Source organism: Erpetoichthys calabaricus, chromosome 14 (genome assembly GCF_900747795.2).
Source record: "Erpetoichthys calabaricus chromosome 14, fErpCal1.3, whole genome shotgun sequence".
Classification (NCBI taxonomy): domain Eukaryota; kingdom Metazoa; phylum Chordata; class Cladistia; order Polypteriformes; family Polypteridae; genus Erpetoichthys; species Erpetoichthys calabaricus.
Window position 1 is genome coordinate 75,695,624 of NC_041407.2, and position 23,046 is coordinate 75,718,669.

Here is a 23,046-nt window from a genome sequence, read left to right on the forward strand (position 1 = left end):
TTCATCTGCCACAAATCTGCCTAAGCCCGTATGCTATCCAAGTCCTTCTGTAATAATATAACGGATTCCAAATTATCTGCTAATCCACCTATCTTGGTATCATCTGCAAACTTAACCAGCTTGTTAATCATTTATGTATGTGTATATATATATATATATATATATATATATATATATATATATATATATATATATATATATATATTTTTACACACAGTACTGTGCAACAGTTTTAGGCAGGTGTGAAAAAATGCTGTAAACAAAGAATGCTTTCAGAAATATAAATAATGATTATTGTTAACAATTTACAAAATGCAAAGTGAGCGAACAAAAGAAAAATCTAAATCAAATCAATATTTGGTGTTACTACCTTTTGCCTTCAAACCAGCATCAATTCTTATAGGTACACTTGCACAAAGTCAGGGATTTTGTAGGATTATAGTCAGGTGAATGATCAACCAATTATACCAAACAGGTGCTAATGATCATCAATGTCACAAGTAGGTTGAAACACAGTCATTAACTGAAACAGAAACAGCTGTGTAGGAGGCTTAAAATTGGGTGAGGAACAACCAAACTCTGCTACCAAGGTGAGGTTGAGGAAGACTGAGATTGAGCACAGCAACAAGACATAAGTTATACTGCATCAGCAAGGTCTCTTCCAGACAAAGATTTCAAAGCAGACTGGGGTTTCAAGATGTGCTGTTCAAGCTCTTTTGAAGAAGCACAAAGAAACGGGCAATGCTGAGGATCGTAGGCGCAGTGGTCGGCCAAGGAAACTTAGTGCAGCAGATGAAAGACACATCAAGCTTATTACCCTTCAAAATCGGAAGATGTCCAGCAGTGCCATCAGCTCAGAACTGGCAGAAACCAGTGGGACCCAGGTACACCCATCTACTGTCCGGAGAAGTCTGGCCAGAAGTGGTCTTCATGGAAGAGTTGCAGCCAAAAAGCCATACCTCCGACGTGGAAACAAGGCCAAGCGATTCAAGTATGCACAAAAACATAGGAACTGGGGTGCAGAAAAATGGCAGCAGTTCCTCTGGACTGATGAGTCAAAATTTCAAATATTTGGCTGTAGCAGAAGGCAGTTTGTTTGTCGAAGGGCTGGAGAGCGGTACAATAATGAGTGTCTGCAGGCAACAGTGAAGCATGGTAGAGGTTCCTTGAACGTTTGGGACTGGATTTCTGCAAATGGAGTTGGAGATTTAGTCAGGGTTAATGGTGTTCTCAATGCTGAGAAATATAGGCAGATACTTATCCATCATGCAATACCATCAGGGAGGCGTATGATTGGCCCCAAATTCATTAAGAACTATCTTCAGCGTAAAGAAGAACAAGAAGTCCTGGAAGTGATGGTATGGCCCCCACAGAGCCCTGATCTCAACATCATCGAGTGTGTCTGGGATTACATGAAGAGACAGAAGGATGTGAGGAAGCCTACATCCACAGAAGATCTGTGGTTATGTTCTCCAAGATGTTTGGAACAACCTACCAGCTGAGTTCCTACAAAAACCTCAACCTCTCATGTGGCACCTTATCAAATGCTTTCTTCATGCCTGGCCCAGATTTGAAAGGTGAAAATTGGAGCAACGTAGAATTAAGTTAATACATCTTGAGAACTGTTTGCTTTTAGAGATCTATAGATAGATCTCTAAATCTATCAGGTTGTGAAATCTATCAGGAACATCAGGTTGCCAGAAGAAGGGGCCTGAGTTGCCTCGAAAGCTTACATAGTGTAATCTTTTTAGTTAGCCAATAAAAGGTGTCATTTTGCTTGGCTTTTCTCTACATTCATAATGGCTAACACGGTACAACACCCTAGTACTATCTCTATATCTATATAGAGATATATATCTTAAAAATAGTAGCGTCCCTAGCACTGACCCCTGTGGAACACCACTCTTAACATCGGCCAGTTCTGATGAGGTTCCTCACACCATCACCCCCTGCTTCCTTTGAGCCAATCCTGAGCGATCTAAAAACATCACCCTGAACTCCTTTTAATTTGATGCCCAACCTCTCATGTGGCACCTTATCAAATGCTTTCTTCATGCCTGGCCCAGATTTGAAAGGTGAAAATTGGAGCTACGTAGAATTAAGTTAATACATCTTGAGAACTGTTTGCTTTTAAAGTCATTAGATATTTACAGTAAATTTTAAATGACGATTTGCTGTGTTCTGAAACAGATTTCTTCCTTAACTTATTCAACTGTTGTGGAGCTAGTCATTTGCTTTTTCTCAGTTTGGTCTATTTTAGGCCTCTCAGGGTTTCACACTTACCTGGTTGCATCTAATTTGACCACTAACGAAGATGTAAGTATATTTAAATACTTCCAGTATTTTTGCTAAGGATGTTATAAAGTATTGTCTGAAATAGCCTGAAGTTATATGAGCAAATGTTTTAAGTTGTAAATTTGAACAGCTACTTTTAATATATTTCTTTATCAAGTAATACGATCTTAGATCTATATTGTTCTTAAGTAAAGAATTTACCATAGATTTTTGCTATTTATTTATTTTTCTTATTTTACAGTTTCCACTGAGTTTACATGTGGAAGACTTGCATTTTATAGATTTTACTTTGAATTTGGTTAGATTCTTAATGTATTTCTCTTTATTAAATCCTAGATTAAGGGCTCATGGTCAACTAAGCGTGGAGTGGAGGAATCTGGTAATCCCTATAGTTACAATAGTATTATTTCAAACTGCTGTGCAGTGCTTTGTGGCCCAATGCCACCAAGGTAATATTCAAATTTTGGGAATAGGTGTGTGTGTGTTGTTTGTTTTCTCTTTTCTCTACTGTCTTTATTCATGCTGGACTTTCTCCCTTATTATGTGTCTGACTCATTTGTTTGTGTTATTACAGTTTTTGTTTTGTGCCTCTTATTTTTCGGTATTTCACTTGTTTCACTTTGCTTGGGAATGCAGGTTCAAATTGAAGTGGAAAATGTGAGCGTAGCTGTTAAATTGAAGTGTAGTGGATCATTAGTTTAATTCTATTATTCATTTCACTAACCAGCTTATCCAGTTCACAGAAGTGGAGCAATAGTGTCTATCCTGGCAACTCTTAGAAATAAGGCAGAACACAAAATATTTCACAGAATAAGACTGCTGTTACTTTTTAACTGTACAATTGTATTATTTTTTCTGTCTTTTTAAGTGTTTCCTGGATATTAAGCCAATTTGCATTTTTATAAACCATTATTCTATGCTGTATAATTATATTAATTATTTTACAAACTTCTACAGTAAGAACATTGGCAGAATAAGGCACTTGGTCAGGATTGCAGGGAATGGTGGAACTAAGCTGCTGATATCATTTATAGTCCAGCTCTGTATGGCTTTGCCTAGTATTGACTGTTGTAAATACTACGACAACAAAAGTGTAGAAGTCAACAGTGAAAATTGTCCTCTTCCATTTTTTTCAGAGTGCATGTAGCAAGGTCCAGTCCAGGCAGCATAGAGAACAAAGAATAAATCAACTCTGCACAGAACACTAGTGTATTATGGGGAACACGTCCATACTTGACTATCATGTTCTAAAATATAATTTGCAGTCTGAGTAACCTGTGAGGCTTGAGGCTGTGGAAGGGTAACTAAATGCTCATAGAAAAGCCCACAGAGACAAAAGCAGAATCTGAAATTTTCATACATACTGCACAGTTAATGGGCCAGGATTTAGTCCTGGTTTCCTGGAACTGTAAGGTAGCAGCACTAACCATTATGCCAACGATTCTAACTATGAAAATTGTAAACAATTTTTAGAAATAGCCAGAAAGAGAGGGTGGAGTGGCGAACCCATCACATTTGTGGGTTACTTGTGAAAAATCAAAGTCTTTGATTAAACTTTTGTGCCCTGACTTTCATCCAGTGCTACAGAGATGAGCTCTGAATCAAGGTGCAATTAATAGACTAAAATGTGTTTCTTTTTCTTCCTTTCTTTTACCTCTTTCTTGTTATAAACTTATTTGTGGCTTTACTCTATCATGTTTATATAAAATATAATTTGAATTCATTAAAATAGATGAATAATGTGGGATTTAAATTTTGGGTTCATACAGATGAACATCTTTTGAAATTTATATAGGATATTGGATTATACACCGCAAACGTCCTTAGACCCTCATTTCAGATAATTCATGTGACTTTCATCTGGTGAAGTGTTTCCATAAATGTCTTGAAGCATAGGGTTCTGTTGGCTGTTAGCTCCAGATTTCATGATATCCTCTGTTTTCTGCAGGGGCTCACGTTCCCCAGCAATTAAATTTATTTTATCTCAAGTGTAACACTAGCTAAAAAATACACACTTGCACAGTTCAAAACAGGTGTTAGCGGACCAAACATTAGAGTAAAGAAGCACTTAGCTTTTAATGCTGATTTTAAATCTTAAAACAGCTGTGAAGGCAGCACATCATAGTGCTAAAGCATGACAAGACCTGTCATTGAGTTTTCTTGGCTCTTCAGCTGTGCCTAGATTTGTTTTGGCAAAAAAGTCCATATACTTGCTGCTGTTTGTCATTATCATATTCATCTGTTATGTACGATATATACCCAAGAAGTAATGCAGGTTCATAATGAGCTTTTTTTTTCTCCTACTCTAATCAAATTCTGACAATTTCTAGGCCTAAATGTGCAATTTTATTTTCTAATTTCTCTGAATTTATAATTTTCAAAAGATGCAGATGATAGTCTCTAATCTGAGGAAAAGCCAAATATTTTTATCTGTAACTATAATTTAAAACTATGTAAAAAGAGCAAGATATGTATTTGCATATTCAATTAAAGCATAAATCTTGATAATCTACTAATTGATTATGCGTGCTGCATGCTACATCTTCTACCGTTTTAAACCAGCTTAAAGGTCTGGCTTACTTGACCCTGGTTTGTGAGGTTTAGGTTTTACATTGTGAATGTATGGTCTCATATGGTCTCATGCCTGCATTTACCAGTGTTTCTGATTTTTAGGTATAAATAGGAAAAGTAGTCATTGTCATTTCATTTTCAAACCTGGTTAATCCAGACCAGGGTTGTTGGTGGGGCTGGATCTTATCCCACCTTGCATATGGTGCAAGGCAGGAACAAATCCTGAACAAGGCATCATTCCATTGCAGGACAAACACACCCCAAACACCTTGGCTAATTTAGTGTTGCCAGTTCACCTCGCCCGTGTGTCTTTGTCTTTGGACAGTGGGAGGAAACCCACCCAGACATGGGGACAACACCCATACAGTCACAGGGAAAACATGTCAACTCCATGCAGGGAGTACCTGGGATGCAATTCCTTGTTTCCTTAATGCAAGGAAGCAACACTACCACTGTGCTACCATGACACCCAGGTAAAACCATGTGCATGTCAAATTAATTTGAGTAAAACCATTTTCTTTCTTTCTTTCTTTCTAGAAATTCCAATTTTTTCTTCCTTATTCTCAGATATCTACAGGTTAAGTTAATTGGAGATTTTAAATTGTCCCTTGTGTGAATATGTGGTTCTGTGTGTTTGAGTCAGCCCTGTGGTAGACTGGTGCTTTATCCAGGGTTATTTTTTGCTTTGCTTCCGTTGCTGGTGTGCCACAGTCTTAACTGGATAAAGAGGGTTTGAGAATGTTCTGTTGCATAAGTTAACTAGATAAGTGATTAATTTTTTTTTCTATGCGTCTTTGCAGCTTAATTGACCGAAGAGGTTTTGTCGAGGTGGAAACACTAGCTTCTCAAGCAGAGGTTCCTTCCATGGTGACGAAAAATGATCCTAATATGGTAGGAGGCATGTTCTAATGGTGGTGTGAGATAATCCAGTTCTGAGCTCCACCAGGCCTTCACCTTCTCATTGACTCCCTGCCCTCTTTCATTTTTTGTTTACTTCTGTTGAGAGAGAGAAGGAGAAGAGCAAAATTATTTTTACATTTCTGGAAATGTTAATATGACATTAATATTCACTAATATATGGCATCCTCTGGAGTTACATTGATTCATTTTCTCATATGTATAATTTTTACCAGTTTAAAAAAAAGGTGTGTGTATATATAAAAAAAAAAAAAAGTACTGTGCTTCCCCCAAGAAACCTACCAGTTCTTTCCAGATTATGAGGAAGGAAAAACTGCAAAATTAGAAAATACCTGTGTAGTTCAAAGCGTATCACATTTGACAAAATACTTGCAAGTTGAAAGTTTTGCACTCCTCTGTGTTGTGGAGCATATCTTCTTTCGATCATTAACATTTTGCATTACCGATAATAAACCTATTACATTAAGTTACATTTCTATGAAAATTAACTTTTTGTATCCTCAAGCTGGTTGATAAAGTATTTTTGTAGGACCTCTTTAGTATCCCTAAAGCTTGAACATAACTCTCATCATAATTTGGCTTAAGTCATTTTGTATAGCCCTGTAAAGAGGATTTTGACATCAGTGTTTTATGCATTACATTTAAGTAGTAGCTGTTACTCTTCCAGCTATGTAAACTTGATTGCAAGTGTGCACTGAATACTTGAACATTTGTCTAAAGCATATTTACTTGAAATGGGATATGGGTTTCAAGAGATAAAAAAAAATTACTATTTCAAAACTAATCATTAAAATTACTTGGTACTAATTTTAAACAGATGAAAAGGTGTGCCTTGTTTTCCCTTCACTATTTTTGGTGCAAGTACAGTACAGTACAAAAAGGCCAGTATTTGGAGAAGCACTCTGCAGCAGCAATTTATTTTTCTGGATTTTTTTTATGCTCAATTCTTTATCTTCATCTATTCAAGGTCCTGTTAAATGCCAGCTATGGAAATATTTTAGGGTTTCTGAAGTCCGTACTTCAATGTATGATAAAAATAAGAAGCTAAATTTTTTACTTTGAGGTAAATTTAATTTCCCTTTCCATATGCTTTTGTGCCTTTAAATTCACCTTTTTAATTTGTGATATGACTTAATCCTGACTTTATCTACAAGATGGTTTAAGTTCTTAGTCCTCTCCACATACAGTTATTTGCTAATTCTTTCACCCACTAGTTGACAAAATGGGATTGTAAAGTGCCTCTATTTCTTAGGTTCATGGAAATTGATGTGGTGCCACTGGAAACCTAAATAAGTAAATACCAACAATATGTTGTTCTAAAGGCTTTTATATATCTTACTAGGACCCAAGCATGTTTGTGTTATTTTTGTAGTATTGAAATAAAGAACATCACCTCCTCAACTTGAAGTGGCCACTTAGTCTTTGTTTTCTTGTTTACTTCAGATAATCTTCATTTTAACATCCAGACCCCTTTACACTGTACAGTATTGATAAGCGGGTTAGGAAGATGGATGGTGATTCTGTGTCCCCTCCACATTACATATTAAAATTTATACCTTACAAATACCACTTATAATTACATACACATTTTTCATTATATTTACAGTATTTTATAGAAGGTCTTGTCAGAATCAAGTTAATTTGATTTATTTTCTGTGATGCTAAATATGTACACTTTAAAATATCAATCATCCTTTAATATCTGCCACAGTGGGGTGAATGTGTATAAAATAAGTGTGTATACACGAAGCCCTCCTCTGAAATGTGGCACTTTTTATATGATTTTTTTAGAATATACATTATAGTACAATGAGACTGTTTGACATCTGCCATTTGTTTCTTGCACTATTTTTTATTGAAGCAGTCCATTCTCCTTTTTGAAAGAGCATTATTTATGACCTATTTATAGGGTCTAATATAGGTAATCAGAATACACTGTATGCACAAATCAGGAATATAAGAAGCAATAATGCCATAAAAGTTGCACTATGCCAAAATAAGCTTTTAATTATTGTGAACATTAAAAGCATTTCTGAACTAGGCTTTTTGGTGATTGAAAACAGTTTGCAGTCTTGATTATTTCTCAAATCCCACTAACCCTTAACACATAGCAGAAAATGCAGTTAATTTTATTAAATATTTTTTATACTTGAAGTAAAAATGCAATATCTATTCCAACTACTATATATACAGGATCTCCAAAGCCTTTACAATAAGTCAGATTTTGGCTTCTTTTTAATGCTCTGTGTGATTTTAAAGTAAATTTTCATTTGGATCCCCTCACCGGACATTGATTAGGCAAAAATTCATATGTACATGAACAAAAAGGCAGCATTATTTGACTGAGATACTAAGCAAGCAAATGTCATCTCATTTTTGATCCTTTATAAAATATGTTCATTGTTGAATAATATGCAGAATGTTAACAAACTATTAGGAAACGAGACACTTGTAAAATCTTGAAATTTGACTATTTTAGTAGTTATATTCCCCTAAAGTGTCTGTGTAATTTATGTTTACGTGTATGATAATGTGTTTTTTGTGTCTATTTTGTGTCTATCTATTATTCAGAAAACAAAATTATGCTGCTTTTCTGTGAGATACCTTTGAATATAGTTTCTTTTTTGGTTTAACATTACATTTGATACATATTTTGTTAAAGGTATTTATGATTTTCTTACTGAAATAAAACCCTTTTAAACTCCTGAGGATTTTTTTTTTTTGAGTTTAATATTTTTTGTGTTAATGTATGTTTGTATAAGATATACTGCCTATTATATTTCTAAATAGAGAATTTCATGTACATTCTCAATTCTACCTTTTGGACACGTCAGTTGGACACAAGCCTGTAGAAGTTCTTTTTGGAGATTTGTTATGAAGGAATTGATTAATGCATGGAAATTAATCATGTCTATATAATATTTCCTTATTTACAGTAGATTTCATATCTCTTCTAGTAGGAAACTAACAATGTTGTCATGAGTAAAACCCTACCGAAGTAGTTATTAAATTAAAGGTGTAATGTTTATACTTTTGTGCTAAATATTTAAATGTAATCAAAAGCTAGTGTGTCTGTAAGGTAATAGAAAGTAACACTCCTTTCTGGTTTTCCTTTTCCATTAGCTATTTAATTTCCAGTTTATGAAACTCCATTTTTATGCATTAGGTATATAATTATATAAAGTGTTTAGTTTTTTTGATAATCCTGGCCAGAGTACGTACTTCTTGCAAAATTAATATTTGGAACTGTTGTTTAAAGTGGGCTCCTTGATTTATATGTACTGTTGTATGACCACAGCTCTGTGGATGGTTCTCCAGTTCTAATACTAGAAAAATGTGTTCATTATAAGACTCCCAGTGTTCCATCCTGTTAGAATCTAGATGCTGTGTTGGGTGCCATTTTTGTGTTCCGTGTGGACAGATGGCGAAAGTTACCAGGCATACAATGCCATCATCCCTTCTAGATTCTGTGTTGGGTGCCATTTTTGTGTTCCGTGTGGACAGATGGTGAAAGTTACCGGGCATACAATGCCATCAAGGGATGACAGAAGGCAGTCTTGTTTGGGCTTCATAGCAGCATTTTGCAAAAAGCTTTGCACGTGAAAAAGCAAACAGGCCGCTAATTAAAAAATCCTGTAAAAGGATCTTGCAAGTTTTTGTGGTTTTTGTATTTTCCCTTTTGTTTAATTTGCTATAGAGATTAATCCTGTCCACAGTCAATGTGCTTTATGTGCTTATACTGTATTAGCTTTGCTACAAAAACTGAATCTGGCGCTGTGTGATAATACTGCCACCTACTGTCTATAGGAACAGATGCATTTTATTATAAGATGTATTATTATTTTCCCAGTGAGCCCTTAGATGAGATTGACTAAGTTCTGTCCTGTAGTGAAGGCTTTATGAGTAATGGATGCATTGTTTGTGTCTGAAAGTATAAGGACACTGTTGGTTTTCAAATAGTGTTCTTGTTGTAATGTTTTTTTTGTTTTTTTTTTCCTCAATGCACTCTCCTGATCACCAAGATTATATTCTCCAGCCTCACCTCCCTAGGAAAAGCTGTAAATTGTACCAAACAGAATTGTGTTTTTAAAATGGCTTTTTTTAATAATGGATGTTTTTACACCTCATTATCTGATAAATGTAGCAGCTAATCTGCAGTTAAATTCCTGGGTTTGCCTATTTTATGTCTTGATGATGGAGATTTTAGCTGTTTGGCTTTTCTGTAGTTGGTCACATGCTCCTCTGATAAATGATGAACCATTAGTCATATGATGGATTGTTCTGGCTTTAAAATTTGAAGTGTTTGCTTGTTAAATAAGACAACTAAATTAGCCTTACGTGATGCTTTTGTATTATGGTAGCGTGCACCCATGTGTTTATCCAGATGTGTCATAATTTAAACTCATCTTCTATTTCCCATTTTGTTCCTCAAGGCATGACATACCTACTTTAAATGTATTACGTACACTGATCTCTTCTAATGTTACTTGCCAGTACAACTGCATTAGTCCTGATTTTTAGGTTTGTGTGAGAAATGTTGCTGTTCTTTTGTTAGTACTGTCAAGCGATAGCCCCACTCTAATACATAAAAGAGAGTACTGAAAAGTCAACTGTTTTAAGAACGTTTTGTAGATCACATTGTACCACCATAAACTGAAAGCAGGATCTGATATCTTTCCACAAGCTAAGAAAACCCTTAAACACATGCATTCTCATACACATTAACAAACATCTTCAAATTGTATTACTATTTTAAAACTAATTTAAATTGACATTTTAGTTTAGAAATCTTTATCTGAACTGTAAAGAAGTTTCAGTTCAGAATCTTAAGTTTGTTATAAAAGGTTTTGTGAGCTGCAATGGAGTGGTAATCTGTGCATTTTGTGGTGTTTTCCCAGGAGGAGACCTGTCAGGATTTTGCTGTTTCTTGCACAGCCTGATTGGATATTAAACATTACTGGATTATCTGGTATTACTGTCGCAGGGTAGATGGTAAGAGTTAATACTGTGTTCCAGCTGTTCATAACATCATAATTGCATGTGGAAAGTGGCTATTTTTAATTGAGACAAGTCTGTCCTTTTATTTTTGTTTTGCTTTCCATTAATCTAGTGACTTGTTTTATCTGACCGTTTTTTCAAGATGATAATGAATTTTGTAAACGGCCAACTATGATAATGAAGAATGATGCCAGTCACAGTGACTTATTGAAAGTGTCAGACTTTAATGAACACCATTAGGACGGCTATAAATCCCAAAATTGTTTTTAGTTGCTAAATAAAGGAGATTAATTGGTTCATGAAAACAGTTTCTAATGTAAATAGGATTTCCTAGTACAGATTTCCAAAGTTCTTAGGCTCTGCATCATTTAATTAAATTATATATTCTGTTTACAACAGTGTATGACTTCATCTTGTGTTTTTAGTAAGTCCTTTAAATCCCTATATACATACAACCCAATGTAGTCTGTTTGTCTGTATGTCTGTCCGCTTTTCATGAGAGAACTACATAATGGATTTAGATCGGGTTTTTTTTTTCCTTCTATAATTTGCTGGAGCATTCCGGTTGATTTTGCAGCTTCTCTCATCATGCTAAGTATACATAACAGTTTGCTTGCAGGAACGATTTATTCGCAGTAATCTGAGACAGAGGCTGTGGGCCGAGGGGAGGGGGAAGCGTGATGTCAGGAGTGGGGAGCCGGGTGGGGCCCTACACACTCGCATGCCAACCTCCATTCGAATCGGTCTACCTCTGGCCACGTTTTGGAGGGTACCTTGCCTCCGCTTAGCTAGCGATACCTGATTGTTTATTGATTTTTAAAGTTTGTCCTCTTTCACTACTACGCAGGCAGAGCCGTGGGGGACAGCTGGTATTATATGAAAGATTCTTACATTTTCAAACCTCTCCTGAGTTGATACTGACATGCAGCCTTTGTGAACTCCCTGCTTAAAAAGTCAGTTTCTTTTCTGGTGTATGTTAGCCTTCGGTGATGTTTTCATTACACTTTGGCTCAATAGGTTGTGTCAACAAAGCATACCAGGGAGGGCCAATTGTTTTTAAAGATGGGGTATCTTCAGAAGCTAAATATATTACCAGATAAAGACAACTGAAACAATTCCTTACCTAGTAAACTCTTTTTGACAAGTATGAGTATGCAGCTATTGGTTTGCGGGTCTTTTTTTTTCACAGCACTTGATCATTCTGTGCAACCTGTTCTTGGTTTGTAATGTAGAAATTGTGAGGCATGGTTTCAGTTAATAAGTTAACAAAAACAAAATACAAAAAAACAGTGATATTTAGTTAAACTATGTGTCCAGAGGTTTCTGGATATCTGACCATTACATCTATATGAGCTTGTTGGACATTTCCATTCAAAAGTCCTAAGTAATATGGAGTTGGCACCCCCTTTTTGGCTACAGCAGCCTCCACACTTCTGCAAAGGTTTTACACACGATTTTGGAGTTTCTCTGGGAATTTGTGCCCATTTATCCAAAAGAGCATTTGTGAAGTACAGTATTGAGGTTGGATGAAAAGATCTTGCTCGCGTCATCGTCGCAGTTCATCCCAAAGGTGTTCAGTAGTGTGCAGGTCACTTCAGTTCCTCCATGTATTTATGGACCTGGCTTTGTGCACAGGGGCACAGTCATTCTAGAACAAAAAAGAATATATACCAAACTGTTGATACAAATGTTAGACGCCTACAATTGTTACAAACTTTTTGTATGATGTAGCATTAACTGTACCCTTCACTGTAGCTAAGGGGCTTAGCACAAACCCTGAAAAGCAACCCCAGTCCATTATCCCTCCTCCACCAAACTTTACAGTGGGCCCAAGTTGTCTGGAAGGTGGCATTCTCCTGGCACCCATCAAACCTAAATTTGTCCATCAGACTGCCAAATAGAGATGTGATTCATCACTATAGAGAGCACATTTGTACTCCTCCACAGTCCATTCAGTGGTGGTGATCCTTGCAACACTCTAGCTGCCTCTTGGCATTGTACATACTGATTTTAGGCTTGTGTGCAGCTAAGTACTCGGCCATTCAAACCCATTTCCTGTGCTGATGTTGCTTCTGGTGTAAGTTTGGAAATAACAGGCACTTTTTACACACTCTGCTCTTCAGCAATTGGTGACCCTACTACATGAGTTTGTGTGGTCTACTACTTTGTGACTGAACTGTTGTTGCTCCTAGATTCTTACAGTTTACCAGGGCAAATTTAGCAGCACAGAGGATTCATATATTAACTTGTGGCAAAGGTAGCATTGTATGACAGTGCCATGTTTAAAGTCATTGAGCTCTTCAGTACAACCCATTTTACAGCTATTGTTTAACAATGGAGATTACATGGCCTTGTGCCTGATTTTTTTTACACCTGTTAACAATTGGTGCAGCTGATTTGCAGGATTGTCCACATACTTCTGGCCATGTGTTGTATGTGTAAACATAACTATTTAAATATACAATATTAAAAATCCAATTGCTTTGTGCTGACTGCTGCCAAGGTAGGAATTTAAGTCACATTTAGCAATATAGTGGAAATAAAGCTAATAGAAGATACATCCATTTGGCAGCACAGGGAAGGAAAATATTGTGGTACCCATAGTCCTTTGCATCTTGTGTGCTTCGACAGATTGAAGTGCTCCCATGCATCTACCAGTACTGCATAGTGCATGCTAAATGTACATGAGTAAAGCATAATCACATGGAGTTCTGATGTGTGTATATACAGTATTAAAGATTCCAAAGCTTCTCATCCAGCCGAAATTCTGTCTCAATTACCATAATGAGTAATGTTCTAGGTAGCTGCTGGCACCAAGTGCCATATCTGGATATTTAGTAAATATACAGAATTGGAAACAATTAATAAAAGGAAAACATAATTACTTTAATAGTTTTAGTACAAGTTGACATTCAAAAATCCGGCCATTGATAATCCGGTTCCTTCAGATTTCCGGCATGGATTTCAGAGCGCAATTTCAAATTTACCGCGTTTGCATGCCACTGTTTTCTGGAGGTGCTGTTTATGTTTTGATAGCTCTGTAGCTGATAATCAGTTGTTGGGTCTTGCTTGCACCTGCTAACCGGCGTTCCTGCTCATTCCTTCTCATTTTATCATTTATTTGCTGCTGTATAGCCCCATTATAGATTCAACAAAGAAAAGAGGTGGCGTAAAACGTAAACATCGTGCGTTGTTGATCGCAGAGAAAGTGGAAATGCTCAAAAAAATAAAAGCTTGATAGCGGCGTGTCTGTGCAAACCATTTGTGAAACATACAACATTGGCTCTTCAACAGTATGATATTAAAAAACAGAAAGAAAAACTGTTAAAGTTCTTTTCTGACAGTGGATCAAAAAAGCAAATGTTTGTAAGGAAGTCAATGACGGAGGGAAAAAGTTCGGAACTGGACCAAGTTCTCGTAGCCTGGTTTAATCTTTGTGTAATTGAAGGTGCGGAAATTTCTGGTGATTTATTAAAGGAACGAGCCAAAGTGGTTCATGAAGAGCTGGGATTGAAACACAAGTGAATATTGAGAAGGTTGGCGGCATCGTTTCAAGACGCGACATGGCTTACAGTTTCGTGCAGTGTGTGGGGAAAAATGTTAAGCAGACAAAGATGCAGCTAGTGCATATGTGGATGAATTTGCAAAGTTAGTTAGTGATGAACATTTAAGTCCTGAACAATGCTGACGAGACTGCCTTGTTTTGGAGATGTATGCCAAAACGAACTCTAACAACTGAGGATGCAGAATCGCCATCGGGGTTTAAAGCTTCAAAGGTGGTAATGTGCTGCTGTAATGCTGCGGGTACCCATAGATGTAAGTTGCTCGTTATCGGGAAAAGTTTACATCCGAGGGCCTTCAAGAGTATGACGCATTTTCCTGTCCATTACCGTGCCAACAAGAAGGGGTGGGTTACCACTGATATTACATTGGATTGGTTTCAAAAATGTTTTGTTCATGAGGCTAGAGCTAACTAAAATTCTGTAGAACTGTTTTATTTAGTTGGTGAACATTAAAATTTCATTTGCTTTTCATTTAGTGTTTAATTGTCTTTCTTTAAAGGACTGTACAGGTAGTCATTTTCTGTTAAATTTATAACAGCATATATAACTATCCAAAATCCAGAATTTTCAAAAATACGGCACTCCTCAGGTCCGGAGGTTGCCGGATTTCTGAATGTCAACCTATATAGGCAAATATGTCCAAAAATACCTTTTTTGTTAGAGCTACCCTGGTTAGAGCTCTTCATGGTTAAGGTTTGATATGCTGAAGATATGGGTCTTCAGGGTGAGGTCAGTGCACCATCTGCTATACTTGCTACAGTTGTCTTATTGTATTCAAAAGTGAGCTGTTGTGGAGAGCTAATAACCACAGTTAAATGGTTATACTTGCTTCTAAGATCGCTCTGCAAACATTCTTTGAAATAATTGCCTGAAGAAAGTTTTCAATATCCAGATGAAAAGCTATCTCTGTTTTCAACAGAAAATATCAGGATGTAGTACAGTACATATTAAATTCGATTAAATCAATATGAAATAAAATCTACACATTTTGGCCGCAACTTTTATGCTTCCTAGTAAGATGGTATGTTGCATGCAAGCTTGTGCTATATATCTGGGCCAGAATTGACTGATAGTAACATCTAAATTGGTACTGAAGGACTGCATAATGTTTACTTTATCGGCTAGTGTATGGAGTCATTTTAATGTGTGAAATTAATTACGTACTGCATGGGTTTTGTTTCGCCCTAGGGCTGTTTGCTCCCTGTATAATCATAGCGATACATGTGTCCACATAATCGGTTGGATGCGTATCAGCATCATTCTTAGTGGGTTTGGGACTCCACCAGGTCTGAGCTTTCTCTTCTGTCTTGTTTGTGATTTTCATGGACAGAATATCCAGGCACAGCCAGGGGAGGGCTGTTTGTCTAGTTCAGTGGCCTTAGAGTTGCGTCACTGCTTTTTGCAGACAACGTGCTCCTGTTGGCCTTATTGGGCTGTGAGCTCCAGTATGCATTGAGATGGTTTATGATTGAGTGTGAAGTGGGCAGAAATGAGGATCAGCACCTCCAAGTCTGAGGCCATGATCCTCCGTAGGAAAACGGTGGACTGTCCTCTATGAAGAGGAGGTGAGTTACTGCCTTGAATAATAGTTTAAGTATCTTGGGGTGGTGTTCACAAGTGAGGGGAAAGGGATAATGAGGTTGTCAGTTATGTGGTTGCTATATCAATCAGTAGTGGTGAAGAATGAGCTGAGCTAGAAGGTAAAACTCTCCGTATACCGGTCAATTTATGTCCCTACCCTCACCTACAGTCATGAGCTTTGGGTAATGACTGAAAGGATGAAGTCGTGAGTACAACCAGCTAAAGTGAGCTTTCTCCACAATGTCTCAGGGCTCACCCATAGAGAGAGGGTGAGGCTCAGAGTAGAACCATTGACCCTCTACATAGAGAACCACCAATTGATGTGATTCGTGTATCTGATATGGATGTCTCCCTGTAGGGGTTTTGTAAACAAACAGCTGGGAGTACACCCAGGGCCCACTGAGAGCACTACATCTCCCAAATCGTCTGGGAATCCCTTGGGATCCCACAGTATAAGTTGGCAAGTGGCTGGAGAAAGTGATGTATGGGCCTCGCTGCTAAGATTTTTGCCCCTGTGATCCGTTCTTTTGATAAGCAATGGAAAATGAATGAATAAATGTTATGTTTGCATGCTTACTTTACTAGGGATAGCATGATAAATGCATTGTTTCTTTGACAAATGATAGTAAATTACAGCATAGCATATCTTAAACGTGCTGTAAACTCAAAAGATTTTTAACTCATTTAAAGAGTGCCACCATAGAAGAAAATAGCATTTAAATGATAAATACAACTAAGTTTGAGTAAAATTTAGTTTTGGTAACTAAAAGACCCAATTCACTGTTATCAGCTTCTATTTTATATGAAAAGCTGAAAAGTACTTAGTTATTTTTACTTTTAAAGAATATATTAAAGCCTATACTCCAGAATATTCAGTAAGATGACAAGATTCATGCGCAGAAGTTCAGATTTATCCAGGGATAAATGAAATCGCTGTAGAAGGAACACCTTAAAAATTCTGGTGCAATTTCCCTGTCATTATTAGAGATGCCAATTCAAGTCTAAATCAAGGCTTTGGGCACATTATTTTACTTTAACATGCTCTCCAATAAAGCCAGTCATGAGGCTGCTCTTATTTCCTTTATAGATTAAAGATCTTCATTGTCACAGACAGTGTGAGAGCATAGTGAAATTCTTATGAGACGGTGATGGGGTGGGGGCTTAAAAGTATGTACATACAATAAGATGATGTATACATAAATACAGTAAATAAGTAGCAGATAATAAAAGGCTGTATATGAGTGTTAAGAACAAAACAGAATTTTACAGACATAGAGACAGTACTAAATGGTAAGGAGAGGGAAAAGTAGATGGCAGTAGACATGTAAATAGTTTAACAATTTGCAAATCATAAAACCTTTGACATTACTGGACCTTTCTCATTTTACTTTCTCTGTGTCCTTTGAAGGCACTTGATTTTGCAACCATTTTGTTACCTTGGAACAGATTAACTGAACAGATCTTATATCACTTAAACTATATACCAGAATTTCCAAGGAGAGGCTGAGCTGATGATTATTTCATGGTCTTTGGTTTTTAAATGTCTATGGACTACATGGAGTTTTTTTTTTCCTCCTTTGTCTGCCACCTTTAGCATAATTGCTTTTCAGATATCACCATATTCATATATATATAGTTAAAACAGAATCAAAGTAAAGCAAAGTGTATTGCCTGCTGTCCTTAGATTTTCATATGTGTTGAAAATGCTTTGTTAAATATCAATTAAATGCCAGAAAGTGCAATATCTGAGGGTTCAACATGAAGTTCTCAAGACCGTGTTGTAGAATGCAGTGGTCACTAGCATTCTGTGCTTTAAGTCAAAGCGTGACGGTAGTTTTTTTTTAATACTGTGAGCAAATCCAAATGTGGCTAATAATAGTGCACTGAGAAAAGCAAGCAGAACAAATGATGCAGTGTCAAATGTGTGCAAGAAAAATACACATGGTGACAAGTGTTTGTAGCTAATGGAATTTTAATTTAGCTGATGCTTACAGAAATGTCACAAAGGTTCACCTGCATGTTAAGATGTTACCATTTAGTTTTGTGCCCCATGATGACATGCCCGCTACTTTATAAGAGGTTATGAATACGTTTCCTCCTGACCTAGAGCCATCCAAATTATTTGCTGAGTTGAATGGTCATTTGTATAAGTTAATACTGACATATGGACAGCAGGGATTGTGCATAATGTGATGCTATATAAATTGCACAGTACAGTTAATCCTCACTTTTTTTTCTCCAATTGCCCTTGCTTGTTTTGTTTTACCACATTTTTTTTTTTCATTTATATTTTATACAAAAAAAGTTCAGTAAATAATGAATCAAGTGTGCCATAGTTGTTAAGACTTTGGACTTGAAACCCTGAGGTTGTGGGTTTAAATCCTGAAACTGATGCTGTGTGATCATGAGCCATTCGCAAGTCACTTCACCTGCCTGTGCTCCAAAAGGAAAACCAAATGAAAAGTATCCACTTGTATCTCAGATGTTTGTTGTCTTGGATAAAGGCGTCTGCCAGATAAGTAGTAGTAATAATAAATAAAACAATCTTTTGAGTGGTGAAATCACAGGTCACTAAATGTTTATATATCAAAATTGACCTTCTGTTTATATGCATATTGTATATTCCGGGTTTTGGTGTCAGTGGGAGGAAGCTTCCGAAACTCGGACTCCTGAAAGCTCAAAAGGTACAACTTCATTTTTCAAGCTGTACGGTAATTTTCGTAGGAGGTGGTGGTGTTGTGATTGTTGGTAATTTTTAATTTGTAGTAATATAAATCATAATGCATACCCTAATGTCATGTAGTATACATCAAAAGTGTGCATCAAGACTGATATAGACATTTTCATGATTATCTGAGTAAGAATTGGTTACCAGCTTTTAAAAATGTGGGTCAACATGTTGCCTATATTGTGCAATAAAACTCCCAATAAAAATGTTACTGCTTTTAATATGAACACATCCAGTTATAAAATGTATTGTTTACATATTTGAAATCTAATTATAATGCTGTAATTTTTGTATTTCCTAGTGCCAGCTGTTTAAAGCCTGTTTTCTAAATGGAACACACAGATACATAGAGCAGTGAAAACCAAGCAGCATTGCATGTTGAAAAAGACAGGGAAGTCCAGTTTGTGGAGTGTGTGATCATTGTTTTTTGATTCAGAAGGCAAGGAGGTGATGGATTTGAACTGTGTTTAATGCTCCCTGTCCAAACCAAGCTGTCTCCCTGCTAGCATTAAGCTATGATTTTGTAGCTGCTACTGGCTTGCTGAATACATTGTCAACACTGCTGAAAAACATGTCAGATTTAATATCTATGTATGAACAGTGCTTCAACATGCAAAGTACACCAAAATATCCTGAGGAACATTTTATTTTTTCACATTTAATTTTCAGCAACTCCAAAATATAGATGTTACTGTATAAGAGACTCTGATAACGTATTTGATTCATCATGAACTTGGCATTACTGCATGGAGTGCATATTGCAAATCAACAAAAATGAAACTAGGCGTCTGAAGCTAAATGACCACTTTCAGACATCATTCAGTCAAAAGTGTGTTTATGTCAAAGCACATGCCTTTATGTTGCAATACTTTTTAATAGTTTACCGTCTCAACAGATTTTAAACGCATCTGTAAATCAGTATCTGTGGGACTGTGATTAAAAAAAAAAAAAGGAAAACACAGACCAGTGCACAGCTCTAATGGGTATATAACGTGCATACATCCTGTTAGAATAGCTTTGTGAAGTTTAAACCAAATTACATTAGCCATTGACGTATTGGTTTGTGTTTTTCATTTCTTAGCCACTTGTAATCTGACTGATGCCAAACTGTATTTCTAGTCCTGCTTATTAACGGCTTGATACTTGGAGTCTGAGGTAGGAATAGTGGCACATGTTTCTTGCCTCTCTCTTCTTCTGTTTAGTATGATAACTAAACAAAGAGACAGTTCAGTAATTTGGTGTTTAACACCTTTGAAAGCAGGAGAGATGTCATTGACTTCATCCACAAATTATTTTCATTTAGTGCTAACTTTCATCAGAGTTGAAGCACCATGGGTGGCACCACCTCATCCTCAGTATAAACCAGAATCGTGCTGACAGAGTGGTAGAAACGCTTCAAGTAAAAGCAAAAACAACAACAGTGTTTTTCACAATAGGTGAGTGTTGGCAGATGCAGGCCGGTTTTAAGATTTATAGTGCCATTTATGATGTAAAGAAGTGCCATCTCAAAGTCATGCCATATTCAATATGTCAGTTGAGTAAACCAGTGTGTCAAACACAGTTCCTGAAGTATGGCTCAAGTGGACTGCAGTTTTTAGTCCAAACTCAATTTCTTAAAAGCCTGTTGCTGCTCAAGGACGTTTTTATGCTTAATTTTAGTTAACTCACTGTTTGATTCTCTACCCTTAATTTTCTTTCTCTGTTTTTAATCACTTCTTATTTTATTAATCAGCTTCCAATTATCAATGAAATGACAAATCACCATTAGACCTGGTCACATGCATGTATTTATGTGCAGTAGCTATTTGAATTAAATATGTAGAAAGAAATGGAAGAGAACAAGTGAAGGTCTAAGAGGTACTCACCTGCTCCAGGCTCCAATGCATTTTAGATTATATCGCTAACATGGAAAAATCTGCCATACAAGAATGACTTGACATGGAACCATAACAAAAATAAACAAAATTAAATGTGGTATTTTAGTAGTTGGTAGTGGGCACTGGCTTCTAATTAAGTAACTGGGTTAGAACAAAAAAAGCTTCAACCACTATGGCCTGCCATGACAAACCATGAGCACTCCCCTACTTGTGAAAGAAGCATGAGCTTTGGCATTGCCCATTTAACAGTCCGATGAAAATTGTGAAGGAGCCCCAACTAACTAGCTGTGAGGGTCCAGTTCGCACCTGTATGTGTCCAACTCATAGTGTCTTTTTCAATATGCTTGGAAAGAAATAAAGGTGAAAAAATTTAAAGCCGAGATGTTGTAATTTACTCTTACTGACATTTTGGTGATGATTTCAGAAATGGAAAATCTACAGTAAGGCCTAATGAGCACTTGCTAAAATGTTTTAAAAGCAGTAATTGGCGTCATGTGGAGCCAGTGGGTGTGTAGATAACATGGAGTTGAAACTGATTTTCAACAGCTTAGACAAAAGGGATAATGAAATTATTTACAACATGAGGTGATGCTCAAAGCTTGAGCAACAATAGCAGCTTTACTACAGTAATATTTATAATGCAGCATCATAAATTACAATGTCTACTGGAGAGCCAGGCAACACAAAGGGAATTTGAAACTGATTTTCAACAGCTTAGACAAAAGGGATAATGAAATTATTTACAACATGAGGTGATGCTCAAAGCATGAGCAACAATAGCAGCTTTACTACAGTAATATTTATAATGCAGCATCATAAATTACAATGTCTACTGGAGAGCCAGGCAACACAAAGGGAATTGTCCTCTTAAATGGCTGTCGCTTTCTCTCTTTCTGCATATCCTTTTGTTTTTTAGTAGTTAAAGGTGAGCTCCACTCAGCCCACACTATGTAGAATTGTAACTGCCTGATGTGTTTTTCGACTTTATATGCACATTGCATTAATTTAGGTAATTTATTTTATTTTCTAAGACCTTGCTGTATATTTTGGTCATTTCCAGGGTTGGCTGCTGATGACTTTAGTTTAATGTTGCTGAGATGAGCAATGGGCCGTCCATCCCTGTTCTGGATAGTCTGGGTTTACAAAATGAATGAATGGATGGCCTTTGTGTTAAAGAACTTCTGAGTTGTCCATCCAGGATTGGTTCCTTGATTGGCTGATGTCTGGCCTCACTTTCCTATACTAGAAATGGCAGTTCAGAAGGTGCATGTCAGGAGGAAGTTTGCTGTCAAACAGCCAGACCTTTGATTGCTTTTGCCTGCCATTCATTTTCTAGAGTGGACTCAAGGCTTGTTCTGTTGGTGACCATATTGTCTATTGTACAGTTTTATTTCCTGCATTATAGACTGTTATTAAAGTATAAACTGTAGCTGTCTGCTCGACTGCCATTGTTGCTGAACTCCAAAATCAAGTGCATTTTTTGTACAAAGCTTTTTATCACACAGACTTGTTTTGGTAAATAATTAATTTTCTCTCCCCTCTTGAACCCATTTCCTATCTCCTGTGTCCCCTTTTATAATTTTTACAGGATACGAAGGTCCCTTCAGACTCCACCACACTTCCTTGGTTTGTGGTTGGCCAGCACACACTGAGGAGTGTTCAGGCCATGCCTGATACCTTAACTGGTTGTACTGAAGATGCCTCCAGAATTCAAGATTTTGCTTCTCCTAGACAGCCAAATATGGCTAGTTTTTCTCCCAGTTGGAAGAAGACAAGCAACAAAACAGTCACATATATGTGGAGGGCACAGAAAGGGCCCTTTTCATTGAACTCTTTTGGTGCCCTTTGCTCCACTACATGCACTTTTAAATGGGACAGTACCTGAGGTGGACATTCATTAGCCAAACTGTATGTAGGACTTACGAAGGAGCCTGGCTGTCATTTTCCTGTGGGAGGTTTTCAGAAAATCACTCTCATTGTATTTCATTGCAGAGCCACTTGGACTTGTGGGAATCCTAAGTGTGTAACAGATGGCTAAATAAAAAATCCTTGTTTTGATTCAGAAGCTAAACATTCTTTTGAGCCTTTATTGGAAATCTTTGCCATCGAGTTTTGGGCCTCAAATTTAAGAGACTTTGGCTGGGTATAGAAAGGATGGTCATCTGTTGTGTCTCTGGGCTCCTTAGGTGTTATGTCAGCCAATGAGATTTATGATCAATACGCAAAGTTCCATACACCCACAAGACCCCCATAATAGCTTATCTGCTTGGTTAAGTGCAAGTTTGGGAGCTTCTGTGTGATTGCTAGTATGATCCGAGAGACTAGCACTCTGTCCAAGAGTGGCCCACAGTCCTGACCTTATAAAAGGGGCTACTGGGCAGATAACTGCAAGTATTTTTCTCTCACGTTATTGATGAAGTACAGTAAGTTATGCCACCTCTGCTCTCACTTGAAGGTAAGCTGTTACAGCTGAAATATGTTCTTCACTTGTTTCTCTCTCCCAGTAGGCAGATCA

At 36.9% G+C, this 23,046-nt stretch overlaps 1 protein-coding gene across 2 annotated transcripts in view; it reads left to right on the top strand.

Moving 5' to 3' along the window:
- The window catches only part of zdhhc18a (zinc finger DHHC-type palmitoyltransferase 18a), a 40,823-nt gene extending 18,221 nt beyond the window's left edge, over positions 1-22,602 (top strand). The window contains exons 6-10 of one of the 2 annotated variants that reach the window (XR_007933504.1): positions 2,214-2,316; positions 2,632-2,744; positions 5,667-5,757; positions 10,683-10,776; positions 22,120-22,267. Coding sequence is in view for 1 of the 2 variants with exons in the window: in XM_028819715.2 (XP_028675548.1) it covers positions 2,214-2,316; positions 2,632-2,744; positions 5,667-5,757; positions 22,120-22,416 (604 nt within the window). In the remaining variant the exon portion in view is untranslated. Of the gene's footprint in view, positions 1-2,213; positions 2,317-2,631; positions 2,745-5,666; positions 5,758-10,682; positions 10,777-22,119 lie in introns of both variants that reach the window. The other variant, XM_028819715.2, reaches the window with a different exon arrangement.
- The last annotated feature ends 444 nt before the right edge of the window (positions 22,603-23,046 follow it).